Raw genomic sequence first — 25,207 nt, 5'->3', positions numbered from 1 at the left:
AGAGAGAGACAGACAGGAGAAGAATGACATAGAGAACACCCCGAGGATAAGAGCATACTCAATAGTGTGGAAGACAAAATCATAACCGTTTCTTAAACATTCAGGAGCCACACAAGGCAAACACAGAGCACTGTAAGTTAGCAACTGAAAGGGAAGAAAAGGCAGAAAAAATGTGTCAGTGGCAGCAACACACATTCATGTAGACACACACACTTCATGCACACACAAATATACACACACTTTACAGAACAATCCAAACGATGATGATGATGACATAAATTTACTTCCTGTAGCACAGAACAAGTCATCTTCTTTCTCTTCAGCACAACGGTTTATCAACACAGCCATTTTTATTATATGTACATGTACTCAAATGCATGACCCAAGGACCATCAAAAACACATGTGGACACCCACAATCACCAAGTTCTCCTAACCTGTCAACAATTTGTGCACATCATCATTACAAACTCAACATCAGTCTCCACTGATCATTCAGTGTTGCAACGCTGTCACTTGAACAATGGACCGGATCTGAGGTTGATTTTCCTGGCAACCAACAACCAGTTAAATTATGTACATGTACCATTTTGCAAATCGCTAAAACAAAACAGCCGCAGACCTGCATTAAAACATACACAAAATAAAACATAACATTGCACCATCATTATAATGTAGTTCAGGCAGAGGAAAGCCGTATGATCCAATGACACTTGAGGGGGTAAAACATTCCGACCTTTGCCACCGACAGCCCAAAATCGTGACAGAGCTTAATAAAACCATCAATAAGTAGTAACACTAAGCGGCCAGTCCTCTGAACAATGAACAAGTTTTCACATACCAAAAGCCTGTTCTTCCTTTGTTTCCAAAAGACACAGAAAGTCCAGTGAGCAATAAAACTTGTTGTAAAAGTAAAAGGCGGTGCATTGTTCAATAAGCACTCTGGCCTTCCCGGCCCTCTAGGACCGGGTGCTGGTAATGTGGCATTGAACAACACAAACTACACTTTCACTTGGCCCTATGTTTATTTATTTATTTATTTGGTGTTTAACGTCGTTTTCAACCACGAAGGTTATATCGCGACGGGGAAAGGGGGTAGATGGGATAGAGCCAACTGTCAATTGTTCACAAAAGCACTAATCAAAAATTTGCTCCAGGGGCTTGCAACGTAGTACAATGTATTACCTTACTGGGAGAATGCCAGTTTCCAGTACAAAGGACTTAACATTTCTTACATACTGCTTGACTTTCTTTCTTTATTTGGTGTTTAACGTCGTTTTCAACCACGAAGGTTATATCGCGACGGGGAAAGGGGGGGGAGATGGGATAGAGCCACTTGTTAATTGTTTCTTGTTCACAAAAGCACTAATCAAAAAATTGCTCCAGGGGCTTGCAACGTAGTACAATATATTACCTTACTGGGAGAATGCAAGTTTCCAGTAAAAAGGACTTAACATTTCTTACATACTGCTTGACTAAAATCTTTACAAACATTGACTATATTCTATCTATGGTGCGCCAAAATGATATTACTATCGTTAACTGTTATATAGGGTTTTGAAACTATCGTTAACTGTTATACAGAGTTTTGAAACTATCGTTAACTGTTATGTAGAGTTTCGAAACTATCGTTATCTGTTATATAGAGTTTCAGAAACTCTATATAACAGCTAACGATAGTTTTATCAAAAGCGCGTCGGTATTGTTCCCAAATGGGAAAACCCTGAAATGCCATTGCAAAACTGTCTTTATGCTACGAAATGTACATTTGAACTAGAAACACAATTTAAAAAACTACAACATTAGTTATTGACCGTTCTTCTGTTGTCGTCTTCTCAAATCATTGTTGAGTTTGTTTAATATCAGCTTTAGGCCCTTTTGTACTTCGGCCGTACCGTTTTCCACGTGTGCGGTTTGACGACGGTAGGCCTACTGAATATTCGCGGACAAGACCATGACAGATGCACTACACAAAACAGTGGGTATTTTTCAAAACAAACACAAAACAACGTGTTTCCTGAGTGACATCCCCCACGACGCGTTTTGGAAAACACTGCATGCTATCGCATCGTGTATTGGGTACTGGACGGGTCAACCTGACACTGACCGTTGCCCACTGCATGCATGCCAGCCGTGTGTGTTCAAACTGACCCGCACTGACACAGCGCGGCAGCGAGAACGGGTCAAGCTGACACTGACCAATATTTCTGTGAAAACAGGAAGCGTGCTAGCTGTAACGAAGATTTGATTACTTGATTAAACGAAGCAGCGAAATGGACTTATCAGACGACAGTTAGTTGAATATGATCTACTAAATGTTGTAGTAATTTAGTGCAAATTCGCTCGAACGAAACGTTCAGCAGCCATTTTGCCGGCATCGAAACATCCGACCACGCCTTCGCTATTTTTAGAAACTGTATGTAACAGTTAACGATAGTAATATCACTTGCGCGCACCATGCCGCCGTTTTGCGAAACCCTCGTTATCTGTTATTCATAGTTTTAGCAATAGCGCGCACAAACGCGCTATTGATATAACTCTAAATAACAGTTAACGATAGTTTCGAAACTCTATTTAACAGATAACGATAGTTTCGAAACTCTATATATCAGTTAACGATAGTTTCAAAACCCTTTATAACTGTTAACGATAGTAATATCAATTTGGCGCACCATATCTATCCAAGAAACACTTAACAAGGGTAAAAAGAGAAACAGAATCCGTTAGTCGCCTCTTACGACATGCTGGGGAGCATCGGGTAAATTCTTCCCCCTAACCCGCGGGGGGATTGGCCCTATGTAATGTCAGATCACTTAGCAAAGACATAGTTGAACCATCTCACAGCTAAAGTTTAAAACTGAGACTGGTGAGATGTGCCGGGATTTGTTTAGGGTGAGCAAGAAAACAATGCTCAACAATTGATAGTGAATCATAGTGCTGATATCAGACGCAGCATTCTCTTTACAAGCTTCAAGTCGGAAATAAGTGGGAGGGAGCTTTACTTAAATGAAGACTCAACACCGAAATAATATCATGATCACAGTTCTTCCAGTTATCTTTTATTGTGTCAAAGGGTGATACCCTAATTATGCAATCAACCCAAACCCTTTGCAAATCAGTATCTCGACACATTCTTTCTCAAAACAAAAAAGATTTAGTATGCTGACGGGGCCTACACATTTTCCCTGAAACAGTTCTAAAGTAAACATATATTCAACCAAGCTGCACCTGAAGTGAATAGACAAGACCCAAAAGTGACAACAGAGGTCAAAATAAAGCGCAGTTACAAATTTCCTGTCTGTCAAACCACCTTGATAATGTCTCTCGTGTCCCAAGCCAGGCCAGGACTGAGACAACACTTGTTCACAAAGTTCAATTACAGCAAGTCAAAACTAGGTTGCACATGCTTCGCTATACATAAGTCAATCAGCATCAAAAACAAGACAAATTTAAATCAACTACTCAGCATCACAGATACGGTCTCACTCTCTCTGTGCATCCAAAACAAGAGAAACAATTCAATCAACTACTCAGCATCACACAGACACTTACTGACAAACGTCTTGCTCTCCCTTCCCCACACAAGACTCTCTTTCCCTATCGCGCACACACAGACTCGCTCTCTTCCTCACACACATGCACACTCTCTCTCTCTCTCTTGTTCACAGACACACACATAGCATGCAATATCTGGACCCACAGAAAAACAGAGTAGCCAAGTAGTTTAAATCACCATGTCCGTTTTACTTAACTACGTTTCAACAGGGGAAGGATGAAAACAGAATTGAAAAAATAAGACATGGAACAGCAGTGACAACTTGCACTGGCCGTACGTACTCTTAGCAAGTAGTCAGCTAACAGTTCTTGATTCAATTTTGGGATTAGACTTAGTGAGAGCCAACTAAAGATATGTGGCAAGCTGTTTGAGAAGAAAAAGAAAGCAAGAAGTACAGGAGTGACAATACGTGAACAACATCTGCCATCCACCATAATGATCTGTTTAACTTTAAGATTGTAACTGTTACACAAAATTAGAAAAAATACGTTTACCTTACCCTTGAAGCTTTTGGGCATTTTCTCATAGATGTTGCAATTGCATAACGTAATATTTGTGGAATGATTAACAGTTTAAAACGTCATCGCAATAACATTTAAAAAATATAATAATAATAATTTGACATAATAATAGTAGGTATAATAATAGGCACCCCTGTTTCAGGACACTTGACAACCAGTGAAAATTTAATAGAAAGAATAAGAAATCACACAATCCCAAATGAAGACGGAAAAAGACATTTCTTTTTCATACTGTTTCTGCGGTGTATTTGTGATATAACAGTACATTTTCCACTATTTTAATACTTTACTATCACTTAACAATATATATATTATAGCCTGTCATCTCTATAGTGTTTTACTGTACAGAACAAATTCTATTTGCTTCCCATCACATTGAGGCAATAGGCAAACAAATACAAAATAATAAGTACATCAATAAATAAAGACAAACAAATAAATACAACTGACAAACAAATAACACACAAACAGAATAATCACATGATTAAGTCGCCACAAGTAAACAACAGGAAATCAGATTTTAACTTCACACATCAAGCAACCAAATAAACAGAAGACAGAGAAACTGCTGGAAAGGTCCGTTCCCACAAACAAACAAACAACACAGAATGCTGACAGACAGCTACTACAAATGCTTCCAACAGTTGCATGTTGAGCACAGCGCTTTGCTGTGCCATGTGCATCAATACAGTACAAACTGAACAGTGCATGCCCTATCATTGCACACAGCAAAGCAAGGCGCAATGACGAGTACATTTCAATCAAGTCATTACACAGCCACGCAAGGCGCAATGACGAGTACATTTCAATCAAGTCATTACAGTTTACACTGCCACGAAGGGGGCAATGACGAGTACATTTTAATCAAGTCATTACAGCTTTTCCTGATGCTTCCAGATATGCTGTATTGCTACAATTATGAATCGGGTAGTGATGAGACACAACAGCAAAGAGAGAAGTGAGGATCATTGATTCATTCATACTGATAAGATAAGGTATATGATGTGTCTCCGTCAAAACAAAATATTCAGTTTCTTCAAAAATAATTTCAGTTCAAAATGCTACATACTTCATTATTCATAAGATCAACCAAGGAAAAGACTGATCAGTTATCCAGTAGAGCTTTTGTTCTGATCATGTGTCGCTTTCGTTCCGTGGCAAATACATTGTCATTGATTTAATGTTGGTACTAAAGAAACAGAATAAAAAATGACAGTTTTGGAATGGAGCATGATCATTCTTAAAGTAAATAAACTCCTTGGTTCTGGAAACATTAAAAACTGTCTTTACTCTTACATTCTGTGTGCTTCTACTTTGTAAGCAATCCATTGAGAAAGAAAGCAGACATACCTAAAGTTTGTATCCGCAACAGCTGGCGCCAACATATTCACCTGCTGCTCATATTTATTTCTGCTGTTTCTGAATATGCACTGTACTGAAGTAGCAAAGCAGTTCCTAACATTTTTAATTGTGCATCGCGTATTGTGCTCAAGTGATACTTTTTTTGTGGCTATAAAGTATAATAATAATATATACGTCAATTTTGAAAATAAGCTCGTGTACTGTAAAGATCGTGACATGTATTGAACAAGTATACTGAATGCTATAATCTCAACAATAAACTTACTGAATAGTAAAACTTTCTATGAGGATTATTTTCATACAATGTTTTAGGTTTTCAATCCTGCTTGATTTGAACTTCTCAATGAAAAAAACATTACAAAATATAATAAATCAGTTGAAATAACATCAGTTTTCTGCGATGAATCAAAAATACATACTTTTTCCTTAAAATTTAAACAGAATCACACCACGCAGAGCAAGTATAATGTTGGTTCAGTCACACATTAAAATTAAATCAAATGCATAATTATTAAGTTCCAACATATTCCTACAGTACTTTAAAAAAAAAAGGCTTTCACTTTCATCATTCAAAAAACATTATACCCCCTAGGCTGTTTCCAAAGCCAGAACTTAAAATACAAGCTGTAAAACATGGCACATAGTTTTGATTAGCTAGGATGAAGCGGTGTCTTCAACTTGTTGTCGTCGCAGTCGCGTTAATTCTTCTGCCTTGGTGCTGGCGTAATGATGGTACATCATCTTGACCCCAGTGACCACTGACAGACGAAGACGCAGGTTGTAGCGGAATGAGTTCTTCTTGTTTTTGACGGCACGCTTGTAGCGCACCTCCAGGTCCCGAATCTTCTGGTCCAACAGCACAATCTGCTGGCAGGCTTTCTCAAACTTGGTGCGGGCCTCACACATCTTCTCATCCAAATGAGTAGGATCAACAGGAACTGACGCCATCAAAGGTCCTCAAAGTTAGGTCTGAACACAAACGGTGCTTAGCTGCTCACTTCAGTGCAACTTTACAGGTTGCTGCCCTGAAGAAAATGTTTAGTCTGTTTGCAAATTACTACTGGCCACACGCAGACAGACACAAATCACAGAAAAACTGCACTTCTCTCAATTTTTAAAGAGTATTAAAGGCTTCTGTGTTTGTTTGTAAATACTGTATACCTCACAAGTCGTATCACTTGCGACATGCAGTTAGGTACAGTTATAAAATACACTGTTTGTAGTTCACTTCCTAAAAGATTAACAACAGACTTTTCTATTTGTCTAGCAGTAGTGAACACTTTTGGTCCTGTGCACTCTTTTTCTGTGCAAACCTTTCTTATCCAGCTTGCTTCCACGGAAATAAAACACAACGTCTGATATCAGCTCACACCGAATGCGATCAAATGACAGCAGTCTGGTGAAGTTGGGAATCCCAACTGGGCGACCCTTTGTTTTACCTATCTCGACTGATTAAAAACTGACTCTTTTCACTTGAAAATTCTCACAAACCCGCTGAATACGTGGTGGATGGGGGTACCGTACCACACGAACCAAAGCAGACACAGTGCTGAATCTCACGATGAGTCGACTTGTTGAGCACGGGGTATTGCGAACTTATCAGTTTTTCTTCTTCACGTCTCCGGGTCAGAAAGGTCACGGGAGAAAACACTAGCTGGATCAAAGTGTTCTCTATACCACAGAGAGCCGTCAGAGTTTCGGAGACAACAGTCGGCCAACTGATGAATTCTCAACTATTTCCAGTTGGAGACTGTTTCTACAGTGAGAATTCGGCCGACAAAGGCGAGAGAAGCTGCGCTCTTCAGGCGAGTCGGGAAACAGGAAGTGAGTGAGTGTTTTTGCTTTGGATCGAAAAGGAGGCTCAGCATTATCTCCCCTCCCAACTTCCCGCGAAGTCGAAATCGAAAGTACAATGTACCACGCTTTGCATTACTGTTTAGTTAGTAATCAACTATAGGCCACATGTTTCCTATTTTTTTACTAACTCACAGAAGCAAGATAAGAGATCATGTGGTACTTTTCACACATTCAGAATCAGTTCGTTTATCTTTGCCCTCCAGTGCAAGTGATTGTGACCGGTTAACTTTACACGTCAACAAACGGTGAACCGGGAACACAGATAAAAGCAACATTTTTAATATTCACAATAAAATATATAATAGCGGACCACTTGACTTACTTGACTTATTCCTGTAGACTCCCTGTGGAGCATAGGGCCGCTAAACAGGAGAAAAATCCGTCGTAACTGACATGGTCAGAAACCCGCTGACGGCTTTGGCTTTGGCGGGATTGAGTTTGTCGTGACAGGAATACCATACTGAGTGAGTCAGCCTAGTACTGCCTTGTGCTGCCGCCGCTCATGTGTTGTTGTTCCTGCTGTTGTTGTTTTGTTTTGTTTTTAATTTATAAGTGGAGAGCATCTGTTATCAGAGCTGACCTTTTCTGACCCCATCCCCGCATTTTTTCCGACCAGACATTGATTCAGCGCTTCCAGACCTGTCAACCCCATCCAAGGTGAACCTATTTTAATATGATATGACTAGAAACTGTATTCAAGGTAACAATCCCTTATACACACCAACAAAAAATTGTTAAAGTTCAAAAACCAGCTGCAGACCTGTTTACCCCCCAGAATGGCTCTCATGAATGCTCTCGATTTTAAACAATTTTCATCTACAGAACGGAAAATAACCATGCTTAAAAAATTTCTGACAAATAACACGAAAAATAACACAGTTGCCTCCCTTGTCCTGAGGTAAATTATCAATAATTATTTATTCAAAACTTCAATTTAAATGAGAAAAAAGTTTTTAGTAAGTTCAAATTGGTAACTTTCAAAACGACTCACTCAGGGAAGAAGGTTTGGGATATGGCATAGGAACTTCAGGTCTATTTTTAGTCTTCATTTGTATTATCTCTCATGCTGCTTTTCAATTCATCATTTCTGGGGTTAAATTCTCAAATGATGGTTGAATCATAGATTGAATTAAAAGAGAAACAAGTTACTAGTAAGTTTGTTCCACTTCCTAATTTTCAAAAGGACTCCATGTATCTAATTCAAAACAGAACTGGTCAGAGATCATGCAAGTCACTGAGGCCGTGGAAGTGACCTTCATAATTATGCAAGCAGTCGATCACTACAATTAATGACTAGCATATAACTACGTTATGTCCCAAATAGACACTAGTTCTGGGGACAGAAAAACCAAATTAGCATAGCACCCAGTACAACGTGAACCCAACGCTGCAAACCGTGTATGTGTATCTTTGACTCACTTGTCATGCCTGAGTATGTGTGTTGATCCTCATTTGTAAGATCTGTGAACTGTAATTGTTGTCAAGATCACAGCATTGACATGAATTTTCCGTACACTTTGATACAATTTGGTTTGCCCGTACTGCTAGGCCTTGTACGCCGTATATACCTAAATTTGGATAACATATCCCGTACACAATGCGGGAAAACCGTATGGGCTGACAGGTATGCGCTTCCATCAACGGATTGAGACTTGACACACATGTACTTGTAACCCTGAACAGGTGCGACCTTTATTCTGACGCTTTGTGTCACCGTTTCTGTCCGGCGCTCCCGAAACACGCTGATATAAATTATGAAAGTAAACGAGCGTCAAAGCCTGTGTACCAAGAACCGAGGTTTCACGTGACACTCGTGTGGTCTGGCACAGGGCCGGACTACCGGGGGGGTTATGGGGGTTGCGCAACCCCCCCCCCCTAGCCTAATCATGTACCTTACTTATTTAATTTTTATTTTTTATTATTGCTTATTTTATGCCGTTTCATGCAAGGAGCGACCATTTTCCTATCTCAGAATATGACCTACCCATCAGCTTCAGGGGGCTTCGCCCCCTGACCCCCACAACGAGGGGGGGGGGTTCTAGGGTTTCCGGACCCCCCCCAGCCAAAAAATAAAAATATTGAATGAGGTATGCATTTCTTTATTTTACATTGAGTTTCAATTCAGTGACAAAATCTGCTGCCTGAAACTGGTAATGATCATCCTCAGAATGCACCAGATTGCACCATTTTGCATCCTTTTTTTCAAAATTTTCCGGGGGGGCATGCCCCCGGACCCCCCTAGCAAGCTAGGCGCTTCGCGCCGTCGGCTCGGCGCTTCGCGCCTTCACACCCATATCTTCACAATATACTTTTGAAAAAAACCACCCATAAAATGAACTGATCCGCCCCTGCTGCCAGGGGGGACATCCCCCTGGGCCACCACTGGCAACCCCCCCCCTCCTCTTCGCCTAGTCCGGCCCTGTGGCATAAGGTACAGTTACCGAGCGGCTATCGTTCCAATATCAGTGACTTTTTATTTCGGTGTTATGCGACCCTGCTGACATTTCGTCTGACCGAGACCACTTCACTCGGAAGCTCTGACCATACTTAGCACAATCTGAACAGCGTAACTCAAGAAATTAGAAGTTAAAATATCCATATATAACAACATGAAACAGTTGTTGTGTTTTTGAGTGTGTTTTTACATTTAAAAACACACAAAACAAAACAAGAATGGTCGGTTATTGGAACGTTTAATTTATGACAAAACAAAACGTTTAAAGTCTGACTTTTTTTTTAATATACCTTCTGTAAAATCATATACGAAGAAGCTGGTTCTTTTTATTTTTATTTTTTTATTTTTTTAAGATATGCTTACCTTCTGTTTATTCACGTACGGAGAAGCTGGTCAGTTTTGGTCCACCAATTCCCTCCCCTCTCCCCTGAAAAAAAGGCTTCCCTTCAAACCTCCAGCCCTTGAACATTTTCAAATTTCTGCTTGTGACCTATATTTGAAAGTTCAGAGTAGCACAAAACAAAATAATTATGAGGTTGTGTGCGTCTGATCGCGTCTCTGTGTGAGCATGGTTTTTTTTATATATTGTGTATGTGGGTGACGTGAGAGGGGCGAGGGGGAGGGGGATCAGTGGGCGTTGATCATGACTCATATACGTGAGTGTTGAGTGTGTGTGTGTGTGTGTGTGTGTGTGTGTGTCTGTCTGTGTCTGTCTGTGTTTGTCTGTCTGTGTGTTTATCACTGAGTGTCAGTCTGCGCCTCTGTCTGGGTGTCAGCCTGTCCGGCTGTGTGTGTGCGTGTGCGGCGTGCAGTGAAGTTGTTAAGCCATATATGCGTCTGCAATCGGCGAATCGCTGATACTTATTTCATATGTTACCACATACTTTGCCGTCATTTCGACAAAATTGATCAAGCTTTTTTCTATAGAAAAAGGTGACGCCGAGGATTGTCTACAACTTTTCAAAACTTGCCGAATCTGTGATGGTCAATTCGGCAAATGTGTATGTGTGTGTGTGCGTGTGTGCATGCCTGTGTGTGTATGTGTGTGTGTGTGTGTTTGTGTGTGTGTGTGTGTATGTGTTTGTGTGTGCCGTGTGTGTGTCAGTGTGTGTGTGTGTGTGTGTCACTGTGTGTGTGTGTGTGTTTGTGTGTGTTTGTTTATATGTGTGTGTGCATGTGTGTGCGTGTGTGTGGAACGATTCCGAGAAAACTATTCGACCGATTTTCAGGAAACTTTACTCATTCAACACCGCGACTGCATGTAATCAAAGAGTGTATCCCTACGGAAAGAGGGTTCACTCCCTTCTTCACGCCACTTGCAAAAGTGATGCGAAGAGCCGGCGCCGAATCTACAACAGCAAACCGAGGAAAACGTTGCACCGAGCAAGGAGGAATAGAAGAGTGTTTTTGTTTTCGGCTACTTATGTAACTATCGAAAAGACTGTTTTATTTAGTTTCTGTAAAGAAAACACACTGGTCGTACTGTTACCAGCATCTGAAAACTATTTTACAGGCGCTCATGCAGTATTTGAAGAGATACAGACAGAAAATAAGACACTTGAATACATGTAGACAGAAACTCACAGACTTATCTTCATACATTTGCTTTATGAACATATTATTAGTGAATCTATTGAAAGTAATGGGATTTGTCAGTTCTCTACACATTCCGAGTTTACAGCAATGAAAATCAGTTCTCTCTCTCTCTCTCTCTCTCTCTCTCTCTCTCTCTCTCTCTCTCTCTCTCTCTCTCTCTCTCTCTCTCTCTCTCTTATAAACATAACATATATTTCTGTGTTATATATAGTATTAAAACATTGCTAAAACAAAATCTAAATGCATCTTGAAATGTCTTATTGGTTGCTTGACATTTTATTTCTGTCATTTATACTGTATTTAACTTCTATTTAACTTTATTTATTCTTGTAATGGTGTTACCTCTCAATGGGCAATGGCCGGATGAAAAAAAACCCGCCATGTATACTTTGCTTATTCCGTCATCCTCAAAAAATAATTTCAAATTTCAAAATTAATTTCGCTTCAAAAATTAATTTCATATTCAATTTAATTATTTTAATTTTCTCTCCCTCTCTCTCTCTCTCTCTCTGTCTCTCTCTGTCGGTCGTCTGTCTGTCTGTTTGTCTGTCTGTCTCTCTCTCTGTCGGTCGTCTGTCTGTCTGTCTGTCTGTCTCTCTCTCTCTCTCTCTGTCGGTCGTCTGTCTGACTGTCCGTTTCTCTCTCTCTCTCTCTCTCTCTCCGTCTCTCTCTTTCTCTCTGTCTCTCTCTCTCCGTCTCTCTCTCTCTCTCTCTCTCTCTCTCTCTCTCTCTCTCTCTCTCTCTCTCTCTCTCTCTCTCTTTCAATCTATCTCTGTGTGTCTAGTTCTGTTTGTTTGTCTTGTTTCATTTTGTTGTCTCAGTCTCTCAGTGTTAACCTCTTGCTCAAAACCACAACGAAATTGCGCTGGTTTGGTGTGATACAAGACAAACCGTATTCCTCTAACATTCATTTATACATTTCAATTATAGATTTAATAATTGATAACATAAGGCATTCCCATGAAAAAACAAAAAACGGAATCTTTTTTTTTCGAGAATGAAAACCATTAGAAGCTGCACATTAGTTAGCTTTTGCCTTGCTTGCCAATGCTTCCGAGGTGCCAGTGAGAAAGTTTTACTCGGTCAGTGCTGGGACGGCGGGCTGGAATGCGGGAAGGTCTGGCATCACTTTTAGGCCGAAATGCTCCCTCTTTCTGTAGGGATACACTCTTTGATGTAATGATGATATCAAGAAAACGTACAAGACACAAATACGAACGGGGAAAACGATGAGTCAACAAATGCTCGATTCGAAAACTCGGCCCGCACGTGGCAGTTATGTTGTCAGTTCAAGTCTTAGTTTTCACGCCTCGATTGTGTAAGCCTTGTGGCGCGGTGGTAAGACGTTTACCTTCGAAGCCGGTGGTCTCGAGTTCGAGTCCCCAAAGACTTTTGTAAATCATGATTTTTAAACTTGTTTTCTTCTTTTCTGAACTATATGTACTTGTATGTAATTCTTTTACATTTAGTCAAGTTTTGACTAAATGTTTTAACATAGAGGGGGAATCGAAACGAGGGTCGTGGTGTATGTGTGTGTGTGTGTATGTGTGTGTGCGTGTGTGTGTGTGTGCGTGTGTGTGTGTGTGTAGAGCGATTCAAACTAAACTACTGGACCGATCTTTATGAAATTTGACATGAGAGTTTCTGGGTATGAAATCCCCGAACGTTTTTTTCATTGTTTTGATAAATGTCTTTGATGACGTCATATCCGGCTTTTCGTGAAAGTTGAGGCGGCACTGTCACGCCCTCATTTTTCAACCAAATTGGTTGAAATTTTGGTCAAGTACTCTTCGACGAAGCCCGGGGTTCGGTATTGCATTTCAGCTTGGTGGCTTAAAAATTAATTAATGACTTTGGTCATTAAAAATTTGAAAATTGTAAAAAAAAATAAAAATTTATAAAACGATCCAAATTTACGTTTATCTTATTCTCCATCATTTGCTGATTCCAAAAACATATAAATATGTTATATTCGGATTAAAAACAAGCTCTGAAAATTAAATATATAAAAATTATTATCAAAATTTTTTTTTCGAAATCAATTTAAAAACACTTTCATCTTATTCCTTGTCGGTTCCTGATTCCAAAAATATATAGATATGATATGTTTGGATTAAAAACACGCTCAGAAAGTTAAAACGAAGAGAGGTACAGTAAAGCGTGCTATGAAGCACAGCGCAACCGCTGCCGCGCCAAACAGGCTCCTCACTTTCACTGCCTTTTGCACTAGCGGCGGACTACGTTCAGTTTCATTCTGTGAGTTCCACAGCTTGACTAAATGTAGTAATTTCGCCTTACGCGACTTGTTAGTTTTTACTAAGTTTTTCTCCTCGATACATGTCTATGATGACGTCATAGCCGGCTTTTAGTTAAAGTTGGGGCGGAACTGTCACACCCTCAATTTTCAATCACATTGACACATGATTGACACATGATTTTGGTCAAGCAATCTTCGATGAAGCCCATGTATAGCATTTCAGCTTGGAAGCATGAGTTCGGAATTTAAAAAAACTCAAAATTCAAATTTAGATTTCAGAATTCAATCCAAGAAGTATTTCATTTTCTTTTTTATCATTTCATGAATCAAGAAATATAGATATTCTATGTTTACTCTGAAACTGTAATCACAATTAACGAAAATATTTTAACTAGGCACTTTAGGTTCGCATGCTTCGCGGAGACGAACTGGGGCCGTCTCAGTCTTCGGGTTAAGGCTAGCGAAGCCTTAGTAAAAATGTAGTCTAAGTATTGGCTGTTTTTATAGTGTTGGTCTTTTAGTTTCCGGCCGACAGATTGACTAAATGTCTTTATATCGCTTCACGCGACTTGTTTCCCTTGCTAACATGTCGTCCTTGTCCGATTAAAACCTCGTAACTCGATTTTTTGCGAAATCTACTTTTTTACATCAATATAATCTACGATTTTTTCTCTATTTTTTGGTTATTGTGGTGAAAGCCTAAGATCGCTGGAAGTCAGTTAAAAATGGGTATAAAAATACCTCGTATATCATTTTGGCAAAACCGCGAACCAAAATTACACGTAACTTGAGTTACGAGCTTTTTTTTGTTCGTGTGTTTTTCAGTTTTGGCCGATGCAAACCTCGTATGTCGACTTGCAAGTTTTCTAATATCTAAACACGGCGGTAAATGAACTGTTTCCGTTAGATACAAGGTTACGGTAACATGTCCGTACGTTCAGAGTTTAGGTAAAATTAAATATTAGAGTCATTAATGAAGCTAGAAGTGCCCACATTACGTATTGTGTAGTAAAATGACACTCTACGACATCAGTTATTGTTCAAATGATTTTTTTGTTAGTATTTTCCTTTGCTAAGTACAAAAGCATAACTACAAAGAGAGATTAAGCAGTTAAAGTATTCTGAAATATCTCTTAACTATGTAACAGTTCAGTCCTGAACTTCTGATCTTATTTGTTAGCTGAAGATGTACAGGTATGCATATGTCACGTACTGAAGTTGTGTTATAGTGTCTGAATGCAGTCCGTCATGTCTGGAAGTGGGTCCTTCACACCTGAAAGCCAATTCTCTTCGCTTGAAGATCTTAGGTTGATGTGCTGTGTGTGCCTGAATAAAAGTTCTATACCATGGAATTTCGAAACGGAACTTATCATAGATGACATCACTGTTGGTATGGACTCTGATTGTGTTTCGTGGGTGTACTGTGTCCATTATCATGGTCAGTTTCATGTGGACTGCATTGACCCAACAACTGTAAAGCATGACAAAAACTGTATCTGCTCGACTTGTTTGCATTAGGAGTCATGTTTGCTCTGTCTGGTGCAAGCTCCGCATGAGCGAGCAGGAGTCAATTGATGGTGCAGATTTCGCTTGGAAACAAAATCACTATCTTCCAGGAGTAATGGAAGTAGTGAAGCAAACCAAACATTGTGATTCACCAACCCCAAAAACTATGAATGCAACGTTTGCTGTGAATCCAAGTACGGAAACATCCCATAGCATGTGTACCAGATGCACATTCAACGCAAAGACGAAGCTTGCAAATAACAGAACATTGACAAGAGGGTTGCTAAAGAGAATGGTGATGTCCAAGTTTTCACCATGTATCTGCAGGTCGACTTGTTGGCCCTATGTATATAAGCAAATGACAAATACTTCAAGGCCAAGCTGTGCTGCCACTACTGTCTTCACATTGTACAACTTGAGTGACACAGAGGTTACTTGCTACTTTTAGGATGAGTCAAAAAAGATAAGTCAAAAGCAACAGTTGGCGAAACAACCAAGGCAATCATTATCTACAATGACGGCTGTGGGTACCAGAACCGCAGTTTAATAGTCTTGGGAAACGCCCATCTTTACTTTGCAGTCCGTCAAGGAAAAGTCGTTTTCCAAAAGTTTCCCGAGAAAGGTCATACCTGGATGAAAGTAGACTCTGTACACCCAACTATCAAAAACAAACTAAGGAGAAGGCAGATAGTCTGGCCTGCCGAATACGTGGAAGTCATCACCTCTGCAAGAAAAAGGCAACCTTACAAAGTTGTCCAGGTAGCCCACACATTCTTCAAGGACTTTCTTGATCTCAGACACTTCTGGGGATCCATAATTGGTGGATATTCGCAGTCCGAAGTACCTGCCTGACGGTACTTGTCGCTACAAGCTCATCTATTCTGAGGAGTGGCGGCCTTTTTCACAAAGAAGAAGAAGAGCACATGGTGAGCCCAATATCATCCCCCAGCTCTACTGAGTACGGCTGACCATCAAAGACATAAAGTGGCAGCATCTTCAGCATGTCAAGGAGGTTTTTCCAGTAGATTCATACCAATACACATGGTCTACCCTATGGTCGTTAAGCTCTGCATTCTCATGAGTGGTCATCCTGCATAACTACTAGCTGTTCAAGGACATTTAGATGACAATTGCACTCAAACTAAGATATCTCATTGTTTTCAAGGAATACTCTGTTTTCTGTGCATACAAAAAGGCTCCTGTATGGATGTTTACGCTTTCCTGCAAGCAAAGAATGTTATGTACTGATAAGCTTCAGTTTACACTTGGTTTTGTTTGTGTGTTAATTGACAAGGTTGCAAGGAGACTGCAAGGACATTTTACACAAGTATGATTATACATCGGTTTGTACAATCAAAAAACAAATGAACATTGTGACAAAAGAACGATTGTGTGTTTACTGCGTATAATACATTGTTTTTGTCTTTTTTGTTCTTTGGCTATGTTATAAAACCTTGTAAGTCTTCAAGTTTGGTCGGGTTTTAAAAAAGAAAAACTCGTATCTTGCAATTTTGTTGAATATCGTGCGTTTTAATTGTGACCAACACTATTTAATTACACACAGTAATTTGTTTGTGTTCGTAGATCATGTGCAGAAAAAATTGGCTTATTTTGATGACAAGTTATTTTTTAAAGACGTTTTTTGTGTTTTTCTCGAAACGCTCAAAATCGATTTACGAGGTTTCAATCGGACAAGGACGATGTGACACTGCGCAGACTATTGTCTGCGGGCATCACTTGTGAGTTTGTACTGCTATATTTAGTGTCAATCTAGCTTCCAGTCGCATTGCGGCTTGTGGAAACCATTCTTGTAGTTAATCATATCCAATACACACACACACACACACACGTACACACGCGGCACGCCTGTACACACTCACTGCTCCATTGTACACGGGAATTGTTTTTATCACGCTTTTAATGTAACCAAAAAACATAATAACACAGTTTAATCACCTCAGCATATTATCGCTGTCACTGGCAGAAACTAGGGCTCACCATTACTAAAGAGAAAATACAGCAGTGATTTGTCAAACCTTGACAAAGAGCTGTCATGAAAAAAAAACCATCAAATACTGATATGAATGTGTGAAAAGTAACAATGGAGACGATCTAACAATTTCACGTTGTATAATATTCTTGCAACGCTTGATTCACGTTAATAAATGCTTATGCGTTGTCATCTCAAAGCACAACAGATAGTTTCCAAATATTCTGTTGGATTTATGGACCAACTTTTCAAAATGGGAAGGAGGTTCGCTGCTGATGTTGAGTGTTTATCCACGTATCAGTTGACAGCACTTGGACGTGTAATAACCTTTTGGATGACAATGACCTTCCCTCCCTTGTCCCTCTGCTGTTTGTGCTGTGTACCTATAGCTCTACTGGGGCTAAGCGAAATGCTTCCTGAGTAGCAACAAGCAACACACAATTCACGTTTACTCTAACATGCTAACACACAGGTCCTGCTTCTCTTCTCAGCGAGGTTTCACATTCTTTTAGCTCGCACTGAGGTCTGTTCATCTGGTTGACAGAATACTGTTATTTTCAGAATTCTTTCTTTTACAGAAAACAAATCATCTTAAGATCAAACACTGCACAAAAGTGTGAGAGACTCAAAAGGTAATTGATCAGTCAATCATCATGCCACCCCCGCCCATGCCAAAGCCATTCCCTCCAAAGCCTCCGAACGTCGACCCTACCCCTCCCGCGTTGGGCTGGGGGAAGTAGGACACCTGTTTGATGTAGGACGCGGGCTGGGGGGCACCAAACCCCCCGCTGAAGGGCACGCCCCCAGTGCCCATCATCATAGGGGTGCCACCGAAGGGCACACCTCCGCTCGACATCATCTGGCTTCCATAGCCTGGCACGCCTCCAGTGCCCATCATCATAGGAGTTCCACTGAAGGGCACAACTCCGCCTGACATCATTTGGGCACCAGAGAAGGGCACCCTCCCGGTCATGGGCACGCCCCAGCTGCCCGAGGAGCCCCAGCTTCCCGAGGTGCCCGAGTTGCCCGTGACTCCGGTCTTCTGGTAGACAGGGATGAAGAAGCCCCCGCTGCCAGAGCCGCTACCGGTGCCGCTGAAGCCTGACGTCTTGGACCCTGACCACCGCTTGCTGCGACTGTGAGGGACCGTGTTCTCTGCAAGTCAGTAAGGAACAGCACAACGGCGTCAAATTTGTTGTTTGGTTTCTTAAGATCCACTGTAAGAAATGAACAACTTCTCGTCGTGTGTAAAGTGCAAGTCAAGTACACAAATCATAGTGTTTAAATTTTTTTTATCTCCCCCACCCCAAACACCCCTCAAATTCGCCGGCCCCCACCCCCTGTACATATGAACACTCGTGGCTCTCGTGTTGTGCGCTCTGCGGCGATCAAAATGTAGACCACACCCTTTAAATGTACCGTGTACTGTACTGTCTACCATTGCTCGGTAAGATCCATATCTAAGAAATAAACAGATTTGTGTGCGTGTTTGCACACAGCCATTGCTGTGTATTCCAACAGCCTATGATCCCAAACCTCCAAACTGAAACGGCGGCAGGCTACATGAGCTGTGAGGTGGCATTGGGCGAAGGGAAGTGTGTTTCCGCCTATCCGCATTCCAATAGCGGGATGCCCCAACTCTTACCAAAGATAGCGTTAGTGTAGCATGCTTCAAATAGGAACATCTATGTTGTCTTGTACGACTGATGTAATATTTGTCTTTCGAAAACACTGCACTGAACGATTCGTTCTTGTGGGGGAAAATTTGGCTAGCATGTATAGAAAGATGGATAAGACAATTACAGGCAATGACAACTGTGTGGTTAAAAGCGAGAGAAGAGAAGGACTTACCATCGGACGCTTGTTGCAGTAGGTGTGCAGGCAAGCCGTGATGGAGATCTGCGGCTGTGGCCCATGCCACCAAGGACATCACACCCAGGCATACACACGCCAAGCGGAGACTGCACGCCATTATTAGTCACTTTTATCTTTCAGTATCCACGAGAAATGACTTTTTGAGCCAAGTCCAACACTCCCAATCCTTCGTGAAGTTATCAAAGTTCAAGTTGTTTGGCCAGGTTTTTGGAGACTGAATTTTTAGACAGCTTTCCTGAATCTTTACTGAATCCAGTGCACGGTTAGAAAACCTGGTGTTGGTCCTTTATATACCGAGTGGTGGCAGGGGTCAGCAAAGATGTACGTGAAGACGTTCACACGGCCACTGTACCTGACCGAAGCCAAAGAAAAGATCAGAGGAGAAGTTCACCCCGCCCTCTCAGGTACTACAAGGGGCAAAAAAGGAAAAGAATCTCATACAAAGAGAAAGCATCGGAAGCAACGCGCTGTCTGCTGGAAACTGACTTTGTCGTGTGTGTGTGTGTGTGTGTGTGTTCGTTATTTTGCGGGAGAGGGGGGGGGGGGCTGAAGTAAAGAAGGTCACAGTGAAGAATTCGTTACATGGACTGCGTGTGTCACTATTATAAACTGCAGTGCTCTCTCTCTCTCTCTCTCTCTTTCTGTCTGTCTGTCTCTCTCTCTCTCTCTCTAGTGTGCGCGTGTGCACTTGCGGCTTGCGATTTGTATCCGTGTTAACAAAGAAACAGTGTTGAACATGAAACCCTGCTGGATACTTGGATGAAAATATAATCCGAAAAATGCAGACAATAGATGCATGATAGTGCCCGGTCCCTGGCTGACGCTTAGGAGGATGTTATATGCACGGTTGTTTTTCTTTTATCAGAAAAGTCAATTGTCCCCCCCCCCCCCCCCCCCCTTGTCCTATAGAAAGCCACCCTAAGGTTCACGCCCGGTGTAACACGACATTTTTTTCTCCACGAAAAATTTACTCCGGAGTAAACATTTCGTCCGAAATTCTTACTCCGAGTACACCTTTTGTACGAGAAAAGAACTCCCCAAGGCACGAAAGAATTACTCCCCCACGAAATTTTTACTCCCCGTTTTGTTTACTTCCAGTAAAAATCTCGTACGCGAAAATGGGATGCGGGCGAAGGGATAATGCCAATAAGATGTGATCTCGAACAAACGAGTGTCGCGCTACCCTTCCTTCACCCCTTCCACCACCAAGTGTGACTAACAGGGGACAAGGGAGTAAAAATTTCGTACACCGGGCATGGGAAGTTAAATTGCTCGTGTTAGGGACTGGGTGAAGTAATTTATTCGTTATTTATTCGTCAGGGGAGTCACATTTTTGTACGAAATAATTACTCGGAACTCACCGATCGTGGGGAGTAATGTTCTTGTGTAATGGGGGAGTACTTTTTCGTAAAGGGAGTAACATTTTCGTACGAAATTTTTACTCCGGAGTAAAAATCTCGTGGGAGTAATTTTCTCGTGTTACACCGGTTCAATGCCTATCGCCCGCGCCGCTGACAATCTGAGACAAATCGAAGGTAAATGCTCGCACAAAATCAATGGCACAAAATGTGCTAGGATGTGTGAAATGATTTTTGTATATTGGCAATTTTAAGGTGGCAACTGCAGAAACCCTTTCTCTATCAAATACGCGAACTTTTTCCACATAGTAGCCTACCCTCTCTGTATGTGGGAGAGAAATTCACGTTTTACGCCCTCACGGCAAAGCCGTTAGCGGCATGTTCCCAGGTTTAGTACCCCGACTGGGGTAAATGAGATACACAAGTGTATGCGTGTTCAGGTGGTATCAGCCATCTACACTTAGTACATTTAGTTTCATTCTGTGAATCCATAGATGGACTAAATGTATTTATTTCACTTTACTCGACTTCTTTTTCTAATTCATTTTCTTTAGAACCTTATCCTCTTCCTCCAGTGGTAGGATGCAGAGTAAAACAATTTGTCATCTGGATGTTTGCTTTTTGCAAGGTCTAGTACCAGCAGTTGAACTTGATATCCATACACAAAGTGCGTTATGCTGAAGAAAAAAGTATACTCCGTGTGAGAAAAATGACACTCACGCGATTGCCGCACACACGCACAACTATTAGTTGCGTTGAGGAGTATCGATACATCACGTTTCGAGTAACTGTTAACTGATTTACTTGCAATTTTGCCAACCAAATGTGTCTTTAATGCAGCGACATACCTGTATCTCTTCAAGAAATCCCCCCCCCCCTGTAAATCTGTAATTGCGCCCTTAGCCTACGGTCAATATTACGCACAAATCTAATCACGGAGAATGACCTCAGTGAACTTTCACTGGTAAACACAGTGCGTGCATACCGTAAACAAGAGGACGGTATTGACGGCAGTGTGTGAGTGTATGAAATGAATGCGTGGATCTTTGACACCTATCTGTCATCGGGCCGACTGTCGCGTGCTGCGCGTGCTACCTGTTGTCCCACATCAAAAGCACCGCGCGCCGACACGCACCTGTGAAGCTAGCCTTCCGTAAGGACAGCGTAGGTCACTTCAGTGGAATACTTGCCTCTCATCCTCTTTCGTGTTGTCTGCTTCTACAGTCTTGTTGTCTGCTTCTTTACTGTTGTCGTTTGTTTCTTCAAAGGCTGGGAGAAGGTGTGAATAGCTGGGATGTCAAACAGGCGGAGGACGCAACACCAGGGAAACTACAGTCTCTGCTAAAGTTACGGAACTGAAAAAAAGTGATGAGAAAGGACTGGGATGGGTAAGGGGAGGGGAACAGTACGGATGGTGTGGTGGGGTGTCTGAAAGTGTACTGACCCAGTTTTTTGGGTCTACTTCATTCAACTCGTCAGTCTCACGGAGGATCTAAGACAGATCTATACATATCAAACACTGACGTGAAGTCATTGCACTGATCATCAGTTTGACTTTCCTTTTCTTCCGAAGTTGGCCTACACGGCACAGCCTCTTGGCCTACACGGCACAGCCTCTTGGCCTACACGGCACAGCCTCTTGGCCTACACGGCACAGCCTCTTGGCCTACACGGCACAGCCTCTTGGCCTACACGGCACAGCCTCTTGGCCTACACGGCACAGCCTCTTTGCTGTTCACATTACTGTCCTTTGGTTTGGGATTTGTCATTGTTGTTTGTTACACCCCCGGTATAGGGGTGTGTATTAGGTTTCGGTCGATGTGTTTGTTTGTGTGTTTGTGTTCGCATATAGATCTCAAGAATGAACGGACCGATCGTCACCAAACTTGGTGAACAGGTTCTATACATTCCTGAGACGGTCCTTACAAAAATTGGGACCAGTCAAACACACGGTTAGGGAGTTATTGGTGGATTAAGATTCTACAAGGACTTAAAGAGAAACATTATAATGGTCAAAGGGAAATAACCATTCTCACTCAGTCACTGCCACCAACTGAGGTTATTTCCCTTTGACGGGGGTGTTTTTTCTACCTCGGAGAAATTTCTTGTTTGCTTTAGTTTAGGGGATTGCTTTTGGATTAACATGGAAATATGGATCTCTTGTGAAGAATTTTGTTTTAAACAAGTGAAATCACGTTTTATCTGCATAAAAGTGTATACAAAAATGTTTTCTAAATTCGCAAAAACAGAATGCATTATATGGAAAACATGCCCATGCATGTGGATGAAGTTAGCATAAAATGAAGGACATGAATATCTATTTTACACAGATTGGACTGAATGCATTATCACACAAACAGACACTCAGTCTCAGACTCTCTCTCTCTCATACACACACATATTTTCACTGACAATAAAACCATAGCATGATTTTTTTTGTTTTTTGTTTATTCAGGTACAAATGCATTGATATAAACAATCAACCTCTGTGCAATATCCTTCAATGTTCTCAGTTTTAAAGATGTGGCTATCAAAATGTTTTTCCACACAACAGATCTTTTAATGATATTCATGATATTTGAAACGTCTCCATCTCTAAAACCGGTATCTCAGCTGTAAAGACACTTGCATCTTATATTGTATATCGTACAATGTACTAACACATACACGAAAAACACTGCACTCACACAAGCATGCACAAACAGACACACAGGCATGCACTCCCCTTACACACACACACACACATACATACACAGAAGTCAGCACAAGCAGTCAAATTATAAGCCCTGTCTTTCTACATGAGAGTGTTGGTGTATTATCTATGGTCTAAACACAGAAGCAGACGCTGGAGGAAAGGTTTGCCTTTGGTCAGCACCCATTGTGGAACAGGTGTGTGTGCTGTGAGAGTCTCCAGTCTGTGTGTCAGCCCCTCCAGGTCTTCTAACACTCTGTCATAGCCGTCCTGTAGAGAAGACAACAGATTATGTCATAGCCGTCCTGTAGAGAAGACAAGAGATTATGTCATAGCTGTCCTGTAGATAAGACAACAGATTATGTCATAGCCATCCCGTAGAGAAGACAACAGATTATGTCATAGCCATCCTGTAGAGAAGACAACAGATTATATCATAGCCATCCTGTAGAGAAGACAACAGATTATATCATAGCCGTCCTGTAAAGACAACAGATTATATCATAGCCATCCCGTAGAGAAGACAACAGATTATATCATAGCCATCCTGTAGAGAAGACAACAGATTATGTCATAGCCATCCTGTAGAGAAGACAACAGATTATGTCATAGCCATCCTGTAGAGAAGACAACAGATTATATCATAGCCATCCTGTAGAGAAGACAACAGATTATGTCATAGCCATCCTGTAGAGAAGACAACAGATTATAGCATAGCCGTCGTGTAGAAAAGACGTAGAGGTTACATGCCGAGTCTCAGTGATTATTAAAAATAATGGTCGAAGTTTGCGGATCATGAAAAATGCGAGCTTTAGCGAGCTTTTTCATGACCGCAAACTGAGACCATTATTTTTTATAATCACTGAGACGAGGTGTGTAACCTCTTTATTCCTCCTTTCTTCAGTTATTCAAAGAAAAGAGGAGTTTTTTTGCGAAAGTTTGATCGAATCCTATTCACTCAACTTGCGCAGGCGATCGATTAATGCGCGGTTGTATAGTTCCGTGCAAATCATTCCATTCTGTTAGCACTTCTTGTCAGTTTTCCTATTTTGGACTAAAATCAAGTACACAGATATGCTGTTATTCTGCTGTGGCGGCAAAGGCAGATATTAGTCTACTTGCCAAAAAGAGTACCTGGAAATGTCTGTTCCTGTAAACTTTTATGACGGAAATGTAATCTATAGGGTATGTAGAGTCAAATTAGCTTGGTTGCCTAAAGATGCACTTTGGGAAATTCTCAGAATCCAAGATGGCCGCCCAACGGTCATCTTGAAGATGGTCAATATATAACTTTTGATCCAGATGGGCTAAAGAGTCGTGTAATACCTCAATATAGGGGTTTTTGATGTCAGCGAGTTCATTTCTGAGGTTGGTTTGTCAATCCTGTCAACAGAATCCAAGATGGCCGCCAAGATGGCCGTCAAAATATCTAAAAACACATTTCTCGCCATATCTGGGTTTCTAAAGCAGCTAGATTCATGATCTTAGTGCTGACCATGTTTCCAAAGGCTGGGAAGCCGTTCTGATATCACCCAGATGCAAGATGGCTGCCAAGATGGCAGGTAAACGTCATTTACGCTCAAATCAATGTCACACAAAAATAAGGAAAACGCCATATTGTTTGTCTTTTGTCTGAAAGAACATGTTAGCATCCAGTCAAAGATGCAACTTTCAGGACCTCACTCAAGTCCATGTGGGAAAGTCCATGTCCTAAAGCAGTTTAGCTGGCACGCCACGACCGAAATAGAAATCTACTGCTCTTGCGTTACAGCAAACAAACAATTTAAACTTTGAAACCATATCTCCTTCTTCATTGTCAGCTTCTTTCTCGTTTTACTGGTCGTCTTCAACAAACTCCTCCTCTTCCTCTTCCGCCTCCTCCTCCTACTCCTCCTCTTCTTCTTCCTCCTCTTCTTCCTCCTCCTCGTCCTCCTCCTCCACCACAGGCTCATGCTCCGTGTAAGGACTGCAGCAGGCATCTCCTCCCTCGCAATAACAGTATTCAGTGCACGTAAGTCTCCCACTGTGGCAACTGCACTTCTTCTCGCTGCACGCTTTCCCCTCGGCGCTGCAACTACAGCTCACGACATCTAAGAGCTGCTGCGGTGCTATCGGCGCATTAGACAGCGATGGTGTTACAGCACCAGATTCATCGACACCCCATCCGAAGCAGCGGATATCAT

General features: G+C 41.4%; 3 protein-coding genes and 1 long non-coding RNA gene across 4 annotated transcripts in view; 1 reads left to right on the top strand and 3 right to left on the bottom strand.

Annotated features, from left to right (window-relative positions):
- Positions 1 to 25,207, top strand: part of LOC138949211 (uncharacterized) — a 152,267-nt gene that overhangs the window by 111,945 nt on the left and 15,115 nt on the right. The gene's annotated exons all lie outside the window — the stretch shown is intronic.
- Positions 265 to 7,296, bottom strand: LOC138949201 (uncharacterized). Its single transcript, XM_070320980.1, has one exon. The coding sequence runs from the start codon at positions 6,384 to 6,386 to the stop codon at positions 6,093 to 6,095; it is 294 nt and encodes a 97-aa protein (XP_070177081.1). The 5' UTR covers positions 6,387 to 7,296; the 3' UTR covers positions 265 to 6,092.
- On the bottom strand, positions 17,010 to 19,262 carry LOC138949200 (uncharacterized). The gene is made up of 2 exons (XM_070320979.1): positions 18,951 to 19,262; positions 17,010 to 18,254 (listed from the first exon to the last, which is right to left on the bottom strand). Exons 1-2 carry the CDS (start codon positions 19,069 to 19,071, stop codon positions 17,740 to 17,742), a joined length of 636 nt encoding a protein of 211 aa, XP_070177080.1. The 5' UTR covers positions 19,072 to 19,262; the 3' UTR covers positions 17,010 to 17,739.
- The window catches only part of LOC138949207 (FIGNL1-interacting regulator of recombination and mitosis-like), a 29,624-nt gene continuing 27,189 nt past the window's right edge, over positions 22,773 to 25,207 (bottom strand). Inside the window, exon 23 of the mRNA XM_070320983.1 lies at positions 22,773 to 23,294. Coding sequence (XP_070177084.1) covers positions 23,148 to 23,294 — 147 coding nt within the window. The 3' untranslated portion in view covers positions 22,773 to 23,147. The remainder of the gene's footprint in view (positions 23,295 to 25,207) is intronic.

The sequence above is a fragment of the Littorina saxatilis genome, linkage group LG15 (assembly GCF_037325665.1).
Source record: "Littorina saxatilis isolate snail1 linkage group LG15, US_GU_Lsax_2.0, whole genome shotgun sequence".
Taxonomy (NCBI): domain Eukaryota; kingdom Metazoa; phylum Mollusca; class Gastropoda; order Littorinimorpha; family Littorinidae; genus Littorina; species Littorina saxatilis.
Note: the sequence above shows the minus strand (reverse complement) of the source record. Positions and strands in the feature narration are given on the sequence as shown.

Excerpts from the sequence above, each read along its gene's own strand:
- LOC138949200 (XM_070320979.1), bottom strand. The coding sequence starts at position 19,071 with ATGGCGTGCAGTCTCCGCTTGGCGTGTGTATGCCTGGGTGTGATGTCC. Across the intron at positions 18,255-18,950 it reads ACTGCAACAAGCGTCCGATG|AGAACACGGTCCCTCACAGT; the intron begins GTAAGTCCTTCT and ends ACTGACTTGCAG.
- LOC138949201 (XM_070320980.1), bottom strand. The coding sequence starts at position 6,386 with ATGGCGTCAGTTCCTGTTGATCCTACTCATTTGGATGAGAAGATGTGT.